Source organism: Eutrigla gurnardus, assembly GCF_963514095.1.
Source record: "Eutrigla gurnardus genome assembly, chromosome: 5".
Classification (NCBI taxonomy): domain Eukaryota; kingdom Metazoa; phylum Chordata; class Actinopteri; order Perciformes; family Triglidae; genus Eutrigla; species Eutrigla gurnardus.
The window spans coordinates 10,045,768-10,067,031 of NC_139919.1; the positions used below are offsets into that span (position 1 = coordinate 10,045,768).

Sequence of the window (21,264 nt, forward strand, 5' to 3'; positions counted from 1 at the left end):
TAAATTACAGATTATTATAGTAGACGATTACAGGGTATGTTCATACCTGAGCAGAGCACACAGTTTAATTAGAGATGAATCGTTTAAGGCAGGAACACACCGGCCCAACCGTTGGACGTCTGAAGCGTTTGGAGAGGCTCGGACGAGGTCGGGAACACATATGTTTGGTGTGTACAGCTGCGTCGGAAGCTTTCGGAGCCGCGTGGACGTTGTCTGATCAGACTGAGCATACGAAGTCTGAGGAGGTGGGCTGTTGGACGTCTGAGCCATTGGATACTCTGATTGGCGGTGTGCTAGCGAATCAGAGTATCCAATGGCGGTGTGTGGGCGGGGCGGCAGTGACGATGGTAAACAACAAACCACATAAACAGAGATGGCGCAGAGTACAGATTTTACTTCGTCGTTGCATCGCACTTTTGGTTATTTCTGCACATTTATCGAAGCAATGGCTACGTGGAGACGACGTAAAATAATGAGCCCGAGAGCACGCGAGTGTCACCCTAGCCAGAGTCATCTTTCCAGAAATGCCAAGTATTTAGTCCACAAAGGTCTTCTCGAGTCGAACGAATACTGAACCAAGACTGTGTGTGCATTGTTTTTATCTGCACTCCGTTCCGTCATTTCCTGTTTTCCTGTTTTGGAGTACTGGCACGAGACTAGCGCCACCCGCTGTTAAGGAGGCTTATTGCATCTCGCGCAAGCGCAGAACGTACACGCTGCTGTGTTGTCGGAAGCACGTCGAAGCGGTGTGTACAACGCAACTTTTCTTCCGAACGGGTCAGACGAGAGGCAACAGAGTGGGCGGAGAGTGGTCGGATAAGGCAGTTGGACGTCTGGGCGGTGTGTGGGGGCCTTTAGATACGATTAGCAGCTGGAGGGCATGATAAGATTTTATATATCGCCAGGTTAGAGGCTGAAATACGGCTTTTTTCACAGGAGACATTTTGACATGTCACAGTGGGAATAGCACAGGTGTAAACATTAATGGTGGCTTAATTCCATTTAGCAGCTTTACTTTCAGGTTTCTGGTGTTGTGCGTGCTCGCTAGTGTTGCTTTCGTTCACGAAAATTATGACGGAATATCGTCGTCAATGAAACTTTATCATGGGAGGAAAACAAGACGAGACGCAACGAAAATGCTGGTCATGTGACAATAACGATCATTAAATATATAATGCAATATTGTAGACGAATAAAAACGAGACTAAATGTGGTTTACAAAATAAAAGCTATGCTAAAATGTGTCTTCATTTTCGTTGACCAAAACGAGGCGAGACGAAATGTTATAACGTTGTTTCGTCTCATTTAGTCGCGTTATTAGTAGGCTCGTTGGAGATTAACTGTGCCTCGCCTGGAAAGCAGACGAGAGCCGGCGAAGCAGCAGGGAGGCGGAGCCTAAACGCTGCACTCCAGTCGGACAGTGCAGCGTTTACTTTAGGACAGCTTACTTTAGTAATCCCTCGGGAAATTGTACAGCTGCAGTTGCTTTATAAGAGAAAGAGAAGAAAGAGAGTCCAATAAGTATAAAAATATAGTATAAAAAGTATAAAATAATGCCAATAAATATTACTAATATTTATTGACATTATTTTTTGACAGTTATAGTGTATTAAATGTGTATCTGTGTAGTGTTGCTTTCGTTAATGAAAATTATCACTAAATATCGTTGTCAACAACTAGTTTTCCTCAACTTGTCTAGTTGAGGAAAACTAGACGAGACACGAAAATGCTGGTCATGTGACGATAACATATTTGGTTGGTAAAATAAATATGTTGTAAATTCAAATCAGAGCGTCTTCTGTTTCTGGAATGGATGTATTCTAGAGTTTATAAGGTAACAATAATATAATAATAAGATAACCTTGTTTGAATTGTGAAATAGGTTTGGCTAAATACAATCTTTGACTAAAACTAGACTAAAATGTCATCAGTTTTCTTCGACCAAAACCAGACTAAAATAGTCATGGACAATTCTGACTAAAATAAGACTAAAATGCTCAGACTTTTAGGCAACTGAAACTTGACTAGACTTAAAATAGTATGAACGTGACTAAAACGAATACAAACTAAAATGATAGCTCGAGACAAAGACTAGACTGAAAAACTAACCCTGTAAAACAGGCCGCCAAAAACAACACTAGTGCTCGCTCACTGCCACTTTCAATCAATACTCGATCCTCATATGTGTGTAATGGAGTTTGTTGTTAGTTGGGTGGAGTCTGGATTTCCTGAATCTACAACAGTAGTGGCGAGTGCAAAGTTAGCACAGCTCAGAAAGAGAAGCAGGCTGAAAAGCTCAGGAATTTTACTTCAACCTAATTATTGTGATTTAAAAAATATATATTCTGAAACTCAATAGTCAAAAATACTTAGGCCTGTCACATTGTTATATTGTTTTTGACCTACTGTATGAAATATGTCCATGACCTTGATCATTTGTACATTAGCAACTTATTGATATGACCTTGATTTTTTTGACATTGTTGACTTATCAATGACTTATTGATAAATGTACATGACCTTGGTCATTGTTTTTAACAGGGCCAGTGAATCCATGTAATTTATTGTTTTGGGTGTGTGGTTTGATGTTATTTATGCACTGAGAAACACACTTGACTCTGAGCTCCTTGTCTCCCTCTGGTGTATTTAGTGTCAGGAAGGTCACTGGACACTTATTGTCCTTCCCCCACCTTTAACACTGGTCACACATCATTAACTGTCCCATTTACACAGACGAGGCCATCGCATTAAGTTCAGGCAACCATCTCAGGAGTGCAGATGACTTTCGCCTTCTGGAAATGGGCTCAGCTAATCCTGGTCCATCAGTAGGACTACAATACGCTAAGTGGACATATGGTTTTGTTAGAAGACTGGAAAAATAACCCTTTTGTGAAAATATTTCTATTTCTACAAGGTCCAAAATGCTAGGATAAAGATCTCTCAAGATGTCTCAATATACAGAAGCAAAGTCTAAATCACAATTGGAAGTTACTGGGAACAAAAGGCAAAAGGTTTCCTATGAATAGCTAGAACTGGCAACAGACAAGAGGAGCACAACACAGGAGAGGAAGGGTAATGAGGGACAGGTGAAACTGATCAGGGTGGGGAAGGTAATCCCACAGGTAGAAGGCAGGAGGTGAAGTATCTGAAATGGCTGGGATGTGACAGTTTCTTTGGATATTTGGAGATTTCACAGATCAAAATGTATCTCTGCCTAGCAGTTGGAATCCATCATGTTAGTCTGCAAGTAATCCATTTGTTTCTGTTAGCCAAAGCAGAACCAAACAGTGTCCTGTAAGAGCTACTGGAGGTTAGCGTAGCTGCAATAGCATCAGTTATATCAGTTATATTACTGCTTTTCTCTGCTGCAGCCCAAGTTTGTGATTTAGACTGAGAATTTTTTTTTTTTTTAAATGCAGTCTGGCTATCAAATTGTTGGAAATGAGGTGTTATTAGTATGTTGATGGACATCATCATACTTCCCACAATGTTTCTACCTCTCAGTTTGATAGCTAGAAACATTGGGCTTCGGCTGTGGTTTATGTATATGTGAGATAGAGAGAGTCATCATAGAGGAAGAAGTGACTCTTCATCGAAAAAGCTGAAATGGAGGGAGTGAATGGGTTATGATTGATACAGAAATTAATCTGTGTGTGTGTGTGTGCGCGCGTGCACATGAGTGAATGATTGCAGTTGATTACTTTTGCAAGTCATATGCTGCAGGTGGTGTTTTTTCCTATCATAGCTCTTTGCCCAAGCTGCCAATCTTAGTATTTCTTCATCCTCGCGTGTATTTCAGCTCTATTTTGTCCGGAGCGTCTTTTCCCTTCGCTGCCAAATTTTGACCAATTACAACATCGCATTTGCATAAACACCCTCAACTCTGTTTTGGAAGATGGCAATGACGCAGTCGTGTTTGGAAAAAAAAATGATGCATGGAGTCGCCTCGAGCCACGTTGTCCCAGACTCATTATGTTTTTTTTTTTATCACTGCTGTAGGTTAAAAGCTCTGAGACAACTGAGGGGCACATATTAGGTTTGAGACGGCCAGCTTAGTAAAGATCTGAGCTACAGGGAAGTTTAGGAAGTTACGGAATATTTGTATTCGTAGAAACAAATGCACAGAGCAAGCTTTAATACGCTCCAATTAGCTTGTACAAACCTGTGTGTGTTAATGTCTCCTGGTAAATGTCAGGTCAAGTAAGATCACCATTGTTTTATTTTATTTATTCCTTCATTTTGTTGCATCATTTAGATCTGTGACTGATTATCGATGATGCACACTTAACAAATTATCAAAAAGAAGAATTAGAAAGATATAATTGATCATTGTCAGGAGAGAAAACGAATGACCTGTTGATCTTAACAAATCATAACTCCATAGTCTAACAACGGCATAACGGTTCACCATAATTACACCAAATCTTTATTTAGAAGTAAACCAGGAACTGAGCGCACAATAATGTTGATAATGGACAACTCTGCCAAGCACCAAGATACATTCAACGACAACATTTTCTTACATCCAGTTTGTCCTTTTGAAAAAATGAAAGATTGAAAAATTCTGAGAAATATTCCCATATCAACTACTGTATGCGTAATGTTAGTCACAGATTAAGGTTATGGTTACTAAAAATGCCAACTGCAGGTTTTCGACTTGAACTCTGGTTTCCTCCATGAAAGTTAGATGTCCTCCATGCTCATCTTACTTCTCACGTTCATGCCGAACGGTAGGACTGGAAATAAATCGTGAGATGGGGAATTGTAATTATTTTATATAGGTATTATAATACCTCATTAAGAAGACAACCTAATGTGCACAGAACTACGGCTAGCACAGCCAGTCAAAGTAAGACAGGAAGTCGACCTGTTGCTGTGAATAATGTTTACAACAGGCAGTTTCAGAAACATACTTATTCTTTGTTTTCTCGTCCCAATCAGTTTGTCTCTGGGTTTTTTTTACAGTCTGTCTGCTGTTGTTTCTTTCTCTGTTCTCATTACAAAACCTAAAAAATAACGGACTTTCTATGAAACCAGATTGTTTAACACTGCTAGCCAGTCACCTTAAGGCAAATAGAAAACTAATAAAGCCACTTATTTTCATTCAGACCACACTAGGAGCTCTGAGAGCAGCAACCAGGTTCCAATTGCTTTCGTTTGGAACCTTCACAAACACTTTAATGCTCCTCTGAGCTTTTTGACCGCCAACACTTTTAAACCAGATAGTGTTTCATACCCTTTTGCAGCTTCTCTCCTGTGCCTGTTTTATGCTGTAAAACCTCTCTCTGCGAGGTGAGGTAAAGATAACAACGCCTAATTGGAACGAAACTCCAGTTTGACCCTTCAGCTCAGTGCCGAAACAGAAACCTGTCATTCAGTGGCAAACCTCGGCGGCAGCAAAGAAAATAATCTTCTGGGACAGGAAAAACATAACTGGGGTAGAAGAGCGCAGCACAGAGCAGTAGTGTAGAGGTAGGCACCTTCACTGTGATTAAACACCACGTCAAAACTTGATTGGCAATTTTATACATCCACAAAGGTGTGTAATTCCAGATTTGAAACGAAAAGGCTATAAATGATGTTTCATTTATTGATCCAGGAACTGGTAGGAATTTTTTGTTTAATGTTTATTTAAAAATATTACATACAGGTGTTATGTTTAACGATTTCCACGTTGGTTTATTTTTATGGATTTAGAAACAGTTGAGGTTTTAGATGGATACAGATGATGAGATTGCTCATTTCTGAATGAAATCAACAATCTAATGCACTGATTTATTGTCCTTTGTCAAATTGTTAAAGGTAAGTGAACCACCCTGCAGTCACAATTTTGTTTTACTCCCGAGCTTTCAAGCATAATTATTCACTTTTTGTCCAGCCTCCACATTTGCTCTCTTGTGGTTTCAGCCAGCAGGAGAATCTGTCATAACCCAGACATCTATTTCCACACATTTTCGCTTGCTTTTGATGGTGGGAGGCAGCGTTTGATACCAGTTTAGATGGCGCCCATAGCCTCTGGTGCCATCCTGCATAATAGCATGCTTGTCTTTGCCTGCTGAGTGAGAACACCAGGGTCCAGACGGGCTATTGTTTGCAATTAGGGATTCCCACTGAGGCCAGCAGCTCCAGCCAAAATGTAGTTGTTTTCTTTTGATAAGAGACAATGTAAAATTTGAGGATGTTCACACACAGAATCTGAAATAAGTATCTGGTGTATATGTGTTTGGGTGAGCAGGAACAGAGACAACAGGCTTGAATGAGGGAGAATGGACAGGATGGGATGGGTGAGATTAGGTCATTAAAGCAAGTGTACAGCCTCCATTTACAGAAATGTGGTTTCTATGAAGCTGGCAAGTTACTTAATAACTATAAGGGCACTTATAGAGCATAGACATCTGCCAGGGTAATTTCTATAAGTGAAACATAATGCATGTATGATCCCAGTGATTTGATCCTTCTCCTAAATACAGTGGTTTCTCATTCCAGCCTCTTGGCAGGTTGGGGAATACTGGTTCCGTGTAGAGGGACACGAATTGTACATTTTTTTCATGTCTCTCTCAGCAAAAAGTCATTGGAAAGTTACAACAGATTTCCTTTTTGTAGTGGACACCCAAATTAAACGCCACGTGACTATGCAACAGTCAGAGCTAGTGACGTAGTATGAAATATTGAGAAAGACAACTCATGGTGGGCAGGTGTTTAGGTCCAACAACAGGAGTGATGCGTTTGTGATGGTTTTCCTAAACCTTTAACAAAAAGGTTTTGTTGCCTAAATATAACTAAATATATATATTTAAAGCCCAATCATGATGATTTCCATAGACCTAACTAACTTAAGTGTCTACACTACAAAAGGAAAGTGTTCTGTCTCCAATAGCAATGAATAAGAAGTTGTGTCACAAAAAAAGTATTAATTATGTGATTTGTGTCATTCAGCATACAACCAGGTGATTCAGTTTTGTGACTTTTCCCCAAACTGATACTGTTGAGGTTCTTCGTTGGCCCATGCACCCTTCTGGATTCCATGAAAATTGGGCCAGTAATTTCCCTCTAACCTTGCAAACAATCATAACCAAGAAACCAAAAACATAATGAACTTGGCAGAGGTCATAATATTATGCCAAACAAGTAAGAGGGAAGTTACAGATGGTGTCCCGAGATCCAGAGCTTAAAATAATTTGCTGCATGAACAATTGATTTTTGATTTGATTGATTTTTTTAAATTTATATTTATGGGTTCTGAATTTACTATGGCTTCTTCTCATTATGGGCACTGTGATATTTGCAGCCATGTATATCAAATTCACAGAAAAGCATGAATTCTCAGAAATGAATCTGGTATCATTTAAACTGATAGGAATAACATAAAGAGTATTGTTAAAAACACCTTGACCGCTGCCCACATCTCTGGTTTGTTATCCAAGTCAAACAGGTCGGGTGTTGGGCCAATGGCTGTTTCCCCTGGCTGAAAAAAACAATCTTTAAAAATAGGAGTGTCATCTTCGCACATAGCCAGCTAGCTAACAAGAGTGTGAATAGTGAGAGAAAAATGGCCACAAAATGAGACAATGGCATCAAGCAGCTGTAAGATAAACTCCAGAGAAAACAACTCTTAAATTGGCAAATTTCTTCCACCACTGCTTCGAGCAACAGCTTCTGTGCCAAACCCCTGAACAATAAATTGGCTCACGTGATTCCAATGTTAGGCTGAATAAATTAAGTGATACCAATAGAGTGAGATTACCAGGCTTAAGCTGAATATGATTATTAAAAAAAACATGTTTTTTTTGTTTTGTGTCTGGGAATCATAATGCTGTTTCCTTCCTGACTATTTTAACCAACCAATAGGGGTTGTTGTCTGTCCTTTTAAACTGCCTCCTCTTACAGGACAGCTGTTTCCTGTAACCCCCAATTTCCACTGCATGCATCTCCGCTGCGTTGCGTCTCCGCCACGCCAGCGGAGCAGATACGTTTCACTTTAGTCTATGAGTGAATCCCCACCAGGTCCGCTGCGCTGCGTGTCCGCTGCGTCTCGGCTCCGGCAGTCCGCTGCTCTCCGCAACAAATACGGAGGGCTTCTATTTCTGGCGGATGCCGGACCACGGCGCAGCAATTCAGCACAGAGCAAATATAGCGAAACAGGAAGTTCGGTACATACTCAACAATAAAACCTCCGGTTACTTCAAAATAAAACACTTGTGTTAATAAAACCTCTTGACGACGGATCATATTTCAGTTAACTATGTCACAAAAACGTCAGAATGGGCAGGTACGGAGTCAACAGGTCAGAGGTTTTCAGAGTTCTTTAACTGCAGTCTCGCGCGATTACGTATTATCGCGAGGTCTCGCGACGTCACAGTCGTTCTGCCGGACTGCGCCATCACGAGGTCTTGCGACGTCAGTCGTTCTGCCGGACTGCGCCGTGGCGGACTCAAACGCATCCTGTGGGGATTGGCGTACGGCGGACGGCGGACCGAAGCCGGATCGGAGACGCACCGCAGCGGAGACGCATGCAGTGGAAATTGGGCGTAAGACCTCTCACCCAGACATAGAAAGTCTCCTGGTGCTGTTGTGTCCTCAGATGAACAAGAACTTTCTAGAAACTGTCAGAGAAGTCGGTAGAGAGTAGGTCTTGAATCATTTATGAGCCCTGGATGTAGCACATCAGAGTCCTCTGTGCACTCTACTCTCCATGAATTAGCAATCTACGAGTCGGCCACACCCCCTTGTTTCTTTCTTTTCAATCTACTATGTTTTTAATGTGCTATATGATCTGCTTAAAGGGAGCTCTCATAGGGAGATGTCTCCTCCCAACAAAATGAATAAGGAAAGCATAATATATGTAATGTATTAGTAAAAGTCAACACATTCTCACTCCTAACTCCTCCAGATACTGCCGTTTAGTCAGTGCTTCCACTCATTAATGTGTACTAGCTGCATAGCATGTACTATTTTTGTGTGGGGTGTTGAGGTGGGACTGACAACACACTTCTGTTCTGACTTGAGGAGACAGCTTACATTTGTAAAGCTCTAAAATGCTATGCCACAGCTGCTTTCACCATATTCACCGTGCATTTGACAACATGTGTGCAATCAGCTCACCTCAGCTGACGTAATGTTTTAATGCAGAATCACTCGAGTGTTCGGTCAGACACAACGAGCTCTCCACCTGCAGCAGCAACTCTTCCAGGCCATCCGCAAGGACCACCGAGGTTCCTGCCTGCCAGTCATCAGGGCTGAAAAAAAAGCTCTGCTCTTTAGATCCAATCAGCGGCACACAGAGGCTCGTTCAGCGCAGCCACCTGATATGGAGCAGCTCCAGGGCCTGAAACCACCCTCCAGGAGAGCTGTGAAGGGAGTTATGCAGAGGAGATTTTGAGGCAATAGATAGGAGATTTTGTCTCACATTTAGCAGGGGCATCAAAATCTCCCAGCCCTTTAATCCTGTGTAGAGAGAAATGTGTAGAATGTGTATTTGCATTCTGACTTCATGCTCACCAGTGGAGCTGTAAAGCTTCTTGTCAGGAGGAGGTATTTCCCCCCCAGTTACCCTCCATCTGTCCCTAATTGAGGCTGCTACCTTACTGATTGCCCACCAGAAGTTCAGCTTAACTGTGGGTCAAAGTTCATGTGTATCAGATGTCAACAAACTTCTCTGTTTGGACCGGTCCTTTTCTTTTACCTGGCAATCTCATCCACAGTCGCACTGACATAGAACGTAGGAGTTAAGAGTAGAAAAAGCTCTTCATGTATCTGGAAAATCAATTTTGAACACACGGTGTGGTGCAAAAAGAGAAGATTGAAAGAAAATTAGAGTTAGGAATGCCCCCTCAAATTAAATATACAGGAGGCTTGTGTCTGCTCTGAAGAATGTACCACATTATTCGATAAACGGCATATTTTCAGGATGCTCGATGAAAGCACAGCACACATCAATCTTTCATCCAGCTGACAAAATAATATTGCATCATAAAATATGATTGCTCAGCTCCCTATTGAGGGAGTTTCTTGAGAGTATTGGTTCTTGATTACTGAAAGGGCCTTTCAAGCACTGTACAAATAAACTTGACTTGACGTCTCACATTTTAAGATTCATGAACTCATGGAAACCCATCTGTCATCGACATCGTATCTTCTCTTATTTGAGATTGCTTTGGACAAGTACATGCAGTCCTCTATGTTAAAAATTGGCTGAATGTGGTTGAAAAGGGAGTGTTGAAGGTCTTCCTAAATCAATTTTTTAGCATATCCAGGCTGTATCCAGACGATCTGCACTGCAAAAGACATCAAGTGTGATGTTTTGTAAATCATATTCCAAAATACATTTGGAGTTGTGCTGAAATATGATTTGCATCAACTGGATTCAAAGTCTGGAAGTGGTTTATAGAAGAATCCAAGCTGCACATCACACATCACTGTGGAGGACAACATGGATATATAGTCTATATACGGTAGTCAATAGTCTGGGGAAGGACGCCAAAATAAACTGCCTATTACTTTCACTTCCTGCTGCTCCCCCCTATCATTGCAATGTACACCAGCAACCTCGTCACTGAGTTTATCTGATGGAGGAGTTGCACTGGGACTTGACAGCGCAAATTGCCTCTAGTCTGAACGTAGCCTTAGACACCTTTGTGTTGGACCTGTCAGGGACTTCGTGTTGATATTTTCTCTGCACATCCATTGTCTTTTCAAAATAAACATTCAATGTAGGTTGACTTAGATTTTCGCCTGCCACATAACTAGTGTAAAGTATGGAAATTCTGTAACAAAATAAGAATGCTCATACCTGTGTTTGACCCAACTCCTCCTGCCTGTCTAACCCTGATGTGGATGGGTTTATACTGGAGTTAGTTTAAGCCTGGTGGGTCTCAATCAGATGCGGGACATGAACAGTGTTCTCCTGAGTGAAAGTCTTGTTGTTGTTTTTTATCCATCCACCACCACCACCACTTCCAAACACCCTTATTAGACCTTTGTGTGACCTCTTTATACACATTATTATACCACATAACTATCAATAATGTCACTAGTTCCACGGGTCGCCCCTTGCAGTACGTCACTTGCTCTCAACGTATCCATGTTTGCAGAATAAGAGCTTGTAGTGTAATGAGCCTAAAAATCAAGGTGCTGAACTAAGAATGAGTTCACCTGGCATTAGGGAGCCGATGCCTCAGCTTTACAACCTGCAGTTGACAGGCGACTAATGATCAGTAAGAGTGTGTTCTGAGAGCGTCGTGTGAAAGTGCTGCTCAAGCATTGTCAAATGCAAAATGAGGCGAGGCTCACACTTGAGCGAGGAGATTTGTATGCTGCCTGTCACCCCCGCGGCTATATTAAAAGGTGGTCGCTACAATCACAGTCGTAACAACGTCTCATTAAGGGGAAAGGTCGGACTATGTATCCGACAAATTCAAGATGAAAGAAGATTAGTGTGGTGCTACGGAGGCCCTTTTAATGTCTTTTTTTCTTGATAATGATGTTTCTGTTGAGAAGCTGTCAGCGTTCCCATTTGATCTGATTAGCGTGTTGGCACCACTGATCAAAGAACAGCCCTCATTTGTACACTATCACTACGCCTTTGAACCTCAGATGGTGAGAGTAAAATAATTTAGCAGCAGTGTTCAGCTCCTGACTCCAGCAGTGACTCATAGGCACGTATTAGCATATTACAGAGAACACGGACAGAACATAAAAGAACACAAATAAATTGACCCCAAACTTGTCATATTCTGTTGACTTGCAGGACAAAACATGAGGGAAAGCAAATTGAAATTGAGCTTGTGAAATGGAATTGTGTGGAAAAGTCAGTCTACTTCGAGTCGAGCCTTCAAGAACAAGATACCGCAGACCTCAGGAGGATTACTGTAATACATTACCAAAGTCAAACAAGTCTGAGATTAAACAAGCCATTTTCAGAGGGATCTGAAACCACACGGCTCACACCGAGAGCCTTGGTGCACAATTCTCCTTCACTGTACTTTGGGACGTTTTGTTGAAGTCGTACCAAGGTTGCAGTAGATGTAAAGACGTGAAAATGCAACATCCGCATTTTCAGGACGTAAATTATATTAAAGTTCCAGGTGGTGCATGGTGAATATGCACCCATCTGGCCTTCTTCACTTTTTTTCAGCCTAAATCTGAAGAAAAAACTTTTTTGCAGTTTTTGTCACACTGTCAAAGAGTCGTTGAAAAATCTTAAAAATAATTGTAAATCACTGTGGATGAAATGCCAAAGACTTTTATTCCTTTCATTCCTTTTATTTTCTAATATAGAATATAAAGATATCAGCAAAATGTTGCTGGCGTGACAGTTATTTTTCTGCTATTTGGATGTATACTGTATTTTATTTTCTGAAATGTATACTTCTTGTAGAGAATGTTTCAGAAGTGTCTGATGTATTGTCAAACCAATGAACATATTTCTTTGCGTTTTCAACCCTGTGTCCTAAAAATGACATTACAACAAAAATTACAACAAAACAGCATCGTGAATGACGTTTTGAGGTAAACATATTTTGTTGTGGATTATGTTTAGTTTCAAACGAGTCTCTGGAAATCTATGTAGACAGCTGATCTAGTTATTTTGTTTTATTTCAATTTCGTTATCATTTTAAGCCAAACTGTGATGTTTTTTTAAAAAACCTAACTTTGTATTTTGTCTTGTTTTATTTCAAACATTAACCACTTATTTCAAACTGTTGAAAACTGCATTAGTTTCAGTGGAAACACAATTGAAATTGCAATTTAGATGTATGCACACGTACAACCGTGTTGGGTTGTTAACGTTGTTGTTAACTCATGCTAACTTATCCTTCCCTTCTCCATTCGTTACTCATTTGTTTCTAATTCTAAAATGTATTACCTCCTGATATGTTGACGATGTTAAGCACCAGGCTACTTTGGGGATGAAGGAGATACCAAACCTCATTTCACATTGGATATGGAATAAATATCACGTCCAATCATCCCCATTCTAGGTGATAGTGTAGTGTACTAGATGAGCAGCAGAAGCTTTGGTTTAGTCATTAGTGGGGCTGGATGACTTTTTGCTGATGCAGTTCCACTTCATGATATAGACGGATAAAATAACGTATTAGACTGTGATTTCACTCTACAGACCTGAACTTATTGTGTTGTTTCATCTTTTTGCCGTTTCCATAGCGACAGCATGCCAAAGCGGATAGCTCTGATCTGCTTCCTGTCTCTGGTCATGCTGATGAGCATCCTGGGAAACCTGCTGGTCATGACGGCCGTCTGCAAGGACAGACAACTCAGGTGGGACGGAGCTCTCTTTCCTTTCCCCCGACTCCTAACCGTCTCTTTCCTGTCGTACAAACACACTTCTTTCGTGTGTATGTGTGTCCTTGTGTGTCTGAGTGAGACAAAGATAGAAAGGATGTTTGCAAGAGAGGAAGAGTGTAAGAGAAGTAGAGCGAGAGAGCCAAGGTTTACGTAATGCATTAACTGTTTCTAAAACTGGAATTTAGAAAGTGGAGTCCCCCCCAACACTGCACACAGAACCACAGCTCAATATAGAGATGCTAAGTTGTCACCCATGGGACCTCATTTCGGGAAAATAGTGTGTGTCATGGCACAATTCATATGGGATAAAAACAAGTATTTGTCCCAAAATTAGGTCCCATGGTGGCCCACCAGAAGGGGCGGGACTTTGCCTCTCTATACTGCAACAATGAAATGAAGGCAAACATATTACATTAATATATTGGTGGTGATGTTTCCGTGCTCTGCAGAGCTAGATGAAAAAAGGCAACACTGTCTGGGACTCCGTCAGGTCATGGCGAGGACGGCTGGTCATGAGGGAGCTGCTGCCGTAGCGGTTCATTCTCCTTTTTCTCCTCTCTACCTTTTCTTTCTCTGTCACACTCTATCCTTCTCTCTGATAGTTGTTAGATAGTGTTTCTCTTTGTCTGGTCTATGCCGGGACACGTGTCATGGAAGCTCAGGGGGACCTTTTCAGGATGTTGATATGTTGGATGGAGAAAAAAAAGGGGGTTTGTTTGTTTGAATATATGAGGATAAAAGTAATACAAGTGAAATAATCATGGTCTCATGGTTGAAAGTGTTGACCCACCTCCCCACCATAAGTGGTCTTTCTCAGTGTTGAACACTATGTCAGTAGAAGCTCTGGCAATGCGTTTGTTTGTCTGTCCTCCATTAAAAAAAAGGATCCTAATTTACTTTGCATTGTTTTCATGCTGAGCGGCACAAACTCGTGTGCCTGCACACAAAAGCAATATGCACATTATGACTATATGATGAAACGCTGTGAGACTGGGTTGGTGTGTACTGTATGTGTGTGTTTAAGAACACTGATGAGTTACAAAGTCACCGCTGTGCTGCCTCACCTCCCTGAGGAGAGACAGATGACACGCCGCCTTTGTTTCTCCATGCCTCATTGTCTCAGTGTCCACTGGGACACACACACACACACACACACACACACACACACACACACACACACACACACACACACACACACACACACACACACACACACAGATATCCACTGTCTAGTACACATTAACTGACAGAACTCTGAGCACATGTCAGACAGTTTCTTTGTCAGTCAAACATTAAAGAAACAACAGTGAGTGTTTATATGAGGTATACTTCCTCACCTGCATCTATGAGGAGAAACATCTTGATGCAGTGAAGTAAAAGGAGGCTACATTTCAAACGGCCAAACTATATCAAAATACATTCATGCATTCTCATGCTATGGTTAGTCTTCCAACTGTGTATTAAAATCGCCCACTTCTACTTTTCATTATGGTGGTGCATTGGTGGAAGTTATGTAAAGTAGACCTGAACCAGAACATAATTTGTCCATCTGATACCCAATCTGTGAGAATGAGGAATGAGCATGAGGAAGTAGCGGAGGAAGTGTTTTCAAATACTAACATTTTAAGTGATGATGCATATTTTTGAAAAGTTATGACCAACTAGATACACTTGGATTATATTGTAGTTAAGTATATTGAGTTGTACAAGTTTGTAAAGAGGTTTTTATCTATTTTTATATAGTTTTACTATCAAGTGCCCTCCATCTATTCAATCCTTCCAGAAGCTTTTCGTTTCTGGCTTTCTTCACAAATGAAGAAAGCTCCGTTGAAACCCGGGGAGTCATTGATGCACACATGGTCGTTTTGGGGCTGACGTATTCCTTTTAGTTTTAACAGAAACACATTCTTGTTAGACAGTTTAAAAAAATAAATATATCAAAATCGAAGCAGGAGACAGAAAAAAGAAGAAGATGAGAGGGAGTTCCTCCTGTCGCTCACACATGGACAGTCCGAGCTTACACAGCTACGTCTGCACGGCCGGCACATCGGCTGGTCTGGGAGAATAAACACAGTCCAGCAGTCAAATTAATGCAAACATGGGGCAACATTTGCTTCACAATCAGTGCAAACACACAGGGCTGATAGCCAAACAGCCAGTGAGCTGTGCAATTAATTATATGTGAGTGATTTAGCAAAACATGCTAAATGTTTGCACATCACCCTCGACAGGTAAAGTATCCAAATGTTTATTATTACACAGCAAGTCGACTTATGAGCAGGTGGAAACACTGGGCAGCAAGTAAAGCAGGAGAGGAAAGCTGCCATACACATTGAGAGGCACTGCACACACACACACACACACACACACACACACACACACACACACACACACAGTCCTTTACAGAGACTTGACATCAGCAGAGGGTGATTCAGAGGGTGCTGAACCACTCATCAATAACCTCTACACAAACACAGCCACTCTGACCAACCACCTCTTGTTTCTCTCAATGTGTCATGCAGTGTGTGAACAAGGAACACACACACACACGCACACACACATGCTGCCACACAGTCTGCATGCTGTTTAAAGTGGACAACGTGCAGCTCCATAAGCATTTGCGGTGATTAATCTGTGATCATGTAAGCTGCAGGATCTTCTTTAGGGCTCATGTGGGTTCTCATATGCATATATATCCAACTGCAAACTGCAGGACAGTAGTTTATTTGGATGGCGGGCAAACAGTATTGGGATAGCCTGATTAATTTTTTGATTGTTATAAGTAACAATGCGTTTTAATTTGTGGTGTGGTTTTCGGAGATTTCCATTGTGTAGATTTGGTTTTCATTTTACTGTGGTGGTCCTTGGAGGCGGCTTCCACTCCTTTGCATTTGACCACGTGACATCCACACTGGGATTATCATATATTTAAAAAAAACAAACAAACATTCCAGTGAGACGGCCAGGCCGTGAGCAGCACGTGTATGTGTCGGAGCTCTTGCTTTTTATTGCGGAGCCCGTGTTAACAGATGACTGCAGCCGATGGCCTGCGTGAGCAGTGTGGATCAGGTGCAGCTCAGCTGCCTGTCGTCTGCGTCTCTTCTCGAGAAGAAGACCTTAAAACCTTAATTTCCAATCAGTGCATAATAGACAAAAACGGTCTTTCCACAGTATATTCATATCATACCAGCAACATTACTATAGTTGCAATGTTTTTATCTGCAGGCTTGAAAAAAGTCGTTGTTTCAAAATTTAAAAAAAGAAGCCCTCATCCCACTAGGCTTTTATTCTGAAATATTTGCAGGGCAGTTTTGTGTAACATGCAGTGAGTTGCACCAACTTTTAAACGTGGATTGTTATTATTATTTAAAAATGAGCACATACTTCTCACCGTTAAAAAGAAATATATGTGACATTTATAATCATATCTAATCAAACATTCTAGTCATTATGAAAGGTAAACTCTATGAAAGAAAGGCTGGATGCCAGCCATGCAGCAGGCATGTACTACTCACATGGACCAAACATTATATAATTACATGAATAAATGTGAAATACCAATACTTCTCAACAACATTGCAGCAATAGTGCACCAAGCTAATATGACACTAATTAAGTTTGCAAAGAAAAAAGTATTTTTACCCTGTTGTCCAAACAAATGTGTACTGTATTTACAGAAACATGTATCCTGCATTTTCTTGTTAAACATCCTCATCTCTCCTCCTGCACTTTCCATAGTATCCAGTAGACACCACCATGTGCATCTGTAAATTACACCAACCTCCCAGTAACACAATCCCTTTTAATAAAGTTTATTTATCTTCCATACATTCAGCTAAACATATGTCATCCTAACTAAACATGCTCTGGGTATATTAATGGTTTCTAAACTGTCCCAAATTACAGCCACCACATGTGTGTCTTGTGTGCAGTACACATTATATACTGTATGTGTATATAGACCCTATAATCTACTGTGTGTGTGTGTGTGTGTGGATACAGTATACGTGTGTGTTTCCGCTTGCTTTAATACATGCGTTCATGTGTTTGCGATGCGTTCATGTGAACATATGTGTGTGTGTGTCCGACATGACTTACGTCCGCCCCACATGCGGCGAGCGGAGCAGACAGCTGGCAGGTTCCAGCACTAACAGCCTGTTTTAAGGGGCTGTTTGGGTTAGTGACAGGCTGACGGAAAACCCTCACAGTCGTCCGCTCTTACTGAGGCTATTTATAAACCGCAGACAGCGTGGAGAACAGGCCGGCTCACTCTTTCACTGGTCGGCTGCTGTGGTTCGTCTGTGAATGCAAAACTTCACCAACCGGATGAGGGGAAAAGAGGAATTACCATATTGCATATTTCTTCATGTCATTGCCTACCTGTCAGGATTTGTTTCTTTCCAGTCAAATTGACTTGAATTTGACAGCTTGACTGGCTGACGAATCAACTGGTCTGAACTGTTCTCACTCCCAAATCCAAATTCTGCTCACTGGTCAGTGGCCTCTGCTGCAAAATACGGATGAGGCTCTGGGTTCCCCTCTAGCATCTGTTTTGGACGTGTAAATATACGCTTATTATATATACATGCACGATATTATGGAGGCTGAATAAAGAGGCTGAAAAAGGCTGAACCACTAAAGGTTTAAACGACTAAAAGAGAGAGAGAGAGAGAGAGATTGAGACTGAATTAAAAATAATTTACAAAGTCATTTACATTTGACTGGCTGATCAAACACATTGTAGGGGTAAACAGACAGTCAGCACAGTTTAGTTACTAATATTATTTAAACTTAATTGAAATTGTAAATCAATATGTATTTACACTTGAGACAGCAGGCTTTGTGAAAAACTTGGGTCCTAGTAGATTCTATCTAATCCAGAGGTCTTTATACCCAGACACTGTGACAGTACTATCAGGCACCATATGAGAACCATCTTGCAAGTTAAATAGGCCTGAAAACCGACAATTATATGGATCACTCTCACAATAATGAATCTTATCGTTTAGAAAGGTAACAAATACAGCCCTCTTGTTAAGCTTGTGACTAAACAGCCGGCTGACAGAGTTGGATCCCATCATCACTTGTTGTTGGCATGGTGTTCATCAAACACACACACACACACACACACACACACACACACACACACACACACACACACACACACACAGAGAGAGAGAGAGAGAGAGAGAGAGTATTTCTGCATGTGTGTGGGTGATAGATAGTGCTCCAGCTGCATTTCAGATGAGTAACCTCCTGTTGGAAAAACAACAAGAGGTGCAGCCTGAAAAGTGAGCCTGCGTGGTAAAATAGCTTATTTTTTTAAAAGGTGTATAATTGATGTACGCTGTTGTCCCACAATGCATAGCATTACACTAATGAAGGCATATCTACAATTTCATTTCAAAATAAACTTTAAAGGTTTACATAGTTTTTAGGTTGACGAACTTGGATAGGGTTAGAAAAAGATTAGGGTTTTGGTCAAAATAACTACAGTTGTTCTGTGCGAACATTGTTACATAAAATAAGACTTAACTGGTGCATGCTGTGTAATTTACACAACAAAACTGTAAAATAAGTAATTGTTGGCTTCACTCAGGACACGGACAGCGACCTCCTTGGTGAAAGTCTTGTGTTTGATTGACCCATCCATTCTATGGCCCCACCCACCTTACATGGAGTTTCTCACTCCTTATACTACTTCACTTACTCTGGCCGTCTTATAATGACACTGAACAGATAAGTAGAAAGACTAAAAGAGTAAAAGTATAGTATTAAAATGTAGTATACAATCAGCACATATTGAGTGTGTGTGAGGTTTGTAAAACTAAAATAAGTGAATGAATGTGACTTGACAACCCCTGATTAACAGTCTGATTCAGGTCGCAGCTACTCACAGCCTTCATTGTGCTTTTCCTCCGCTAATTCAAAACGTGCTTTCACACAGCAGCTGCCACTTTGTATCTCGATTCCCTCCCTGCCGCACTCACACACTCTGCTGAGTCTGTTCTCAGGCACCAAGTGCAACCGATGATCTTCAGCTGAAATTAAAAAGGAGCACGCCGAGGTCATGTGGACACCCAGTGGGTCCCCAAAACTAAGGGATGTAGCACAAACGCACAATGACAGACTTCCAACAAGAACCCCATAAGCATTTTAACAGTACAAAGAGAAATGTAGAGTAGAGCCTGTGATTTCACAGTTGCACAACTCTCTAACCATCCCATCCTGAGCCGCCAGAGCCCTGTCACAAAGAACCATGTCACAGATTAAAGTCAGACATGTCTCGGGGATTTTTATTGTTATTGTGTGTTTTTTATAAATCTCAGCAATGCTTTGTAGTAACAGCATGGCCCTCGCCTGTGACAGCTGTATTACTTTGATAAAGACAAGCACCTTTTATCAAGGAGAAAGGGATAACGACTCGGCAGGCTGTTAGTTTCAACAAGCAAACTCCAGGCTTTTCTGTATCGTTTTGAACAACCTATTTGCAAAATGAATCCACCTTAATCTCTGTCTGTCTCTCTGTGGTTTTACCTCATTTCAAGTTGAGTGTTTTCTCAACTTTGACAACTCATCACTCCCCTGTCCTCGTACTCCCACTGCAGGGACATAACAATGGATGTCCTCTCGCCCCTCTCTGTTTTGTTCTTGGTGTCCTGTTCTCCTGGTAAAAACTGTTTTTGAGTAATGGAACCAATATTTGATATCTCCTTTTTTCTTTGCTGGTATTGAAAGACTTAGAACCCTGTCTGCTTCTGATTGGCTCACAGACTGGGACTCAGCTTGTGAGGTGTTGGATGAGGTCGGGGTCAGGGCTCCATTCAGGCCAGTCAACTACTGAAGATGATAGTGTGTAACATTTTAAGTAATTTATTAGCTAAAATCAATATCTTCATTCATAAATATGTCCTCATAAGTGTATAATTACCTCTGCCAATAATCTGATTCATCCTCGTAAGCAAAGAATTTCTTATCTGTATTTACGTTGGACGGGTAAGTCCTCGAAGGCTTCCATGTCGGTCCGCCATTTTGAAGACGATAACCGCTGAGGAGAGACAAAACGCCTAAACGTGATTTTGTTCAGAGCCTTCATGAATGAAAGATGATCACATCAGCAAGAGGTGCTACCGGACACACAGGACCGGTTCTTCCCCAGGGCGGACAGCGACTTTTACCGACCTTTTCTTCCGCCCGTGGTGCACAGATCCCGGGGACCGGTGTGCCCACGTCCCGCTGTTCCCCCTGGAGCTCCCGGAAAGCGACTTTTATGGAGTTTTTCATCCACCCGTGATGCATTAATCCCGGGGATCCTGGATATATAGTAACATTCGTTTAGTTGTTAGCTGATGCTATGCTACAACATAGTTATGGAAGCCTACTAAAAATAAACCAATAAAAACATGGCAACATAAATCACTAAGGAGTAATTTCTTATACGTGCTCACACATGTTTGTTTGAAATATCAACCCCATCACCTGAAAGAATACTGGTGAAGTGGTGTTGGATGACATGTTGTCATAGCTTCTTGGTACTTAACGGCTACCGTAGTAGCAACAAAGCGATGCACTAATGAGCACTATTCGTTTGAATGCAAAATACAATTTCACCACTTGATAATAATTCCTACACACTGTCTCTTTAAGTTGTTATCGTACGATGTTACGTGACAAATGAGTCAACATTTGGGTTAAAACAATGAGGGAAGTGGCGTTACCCTAAATATGGGAATTACATGACAAATAAGTCAAAGTTTTGGTTAAAAGAACTACAGAATGGCATTATTTTAGTACAGCATTTATGTGACAAAGTCAACAATGATTTAACACAGGGCTTGCATACAAGAGTTACTCAATTTGTAAATGACAAAAACTGATCCTGTGTTTGTTTAATTGAAACTTGTTCATTTTGTTTTTCCTTTAAAATACATAACAATACATGCGGAAATAGGGCTTAGT

General features: G+C 41.1%; 1 protein-coding gene and 1 long non-coding RNA gene across 3 annotated transcripts in view; both read left to right on the forward strand.

Moving 5' to 3' along the window:
* LOC311013634 overlaps positions 1–21,264 on the forward strand; it is a 377,991-nt gene that overhangs the window by 112,694 nt on the left and 244,033 nt on the right. The window lies entirely within an intron of this gene.
* Positions 1–21,264, forward strand: part of htr4 (5-hydroxytryptamine receptor 4) — a 188,821-nt gene that overhangs the window by 85,530 nt on the left and 82,027 nt on the right. For both annotated transcript variants that reach the window (XM_084009755.1, XM_084009754.1), the window contains exon 3: positions 13,165–13,278. In XM_084009755.1, the coding sequence (XP_083865881.1) occupies positions 13,165–13,278 (114 nt within the window). The remainder of the gene's footprint in view (positions 1–13,164; positions 13,279–21,264) is intronic.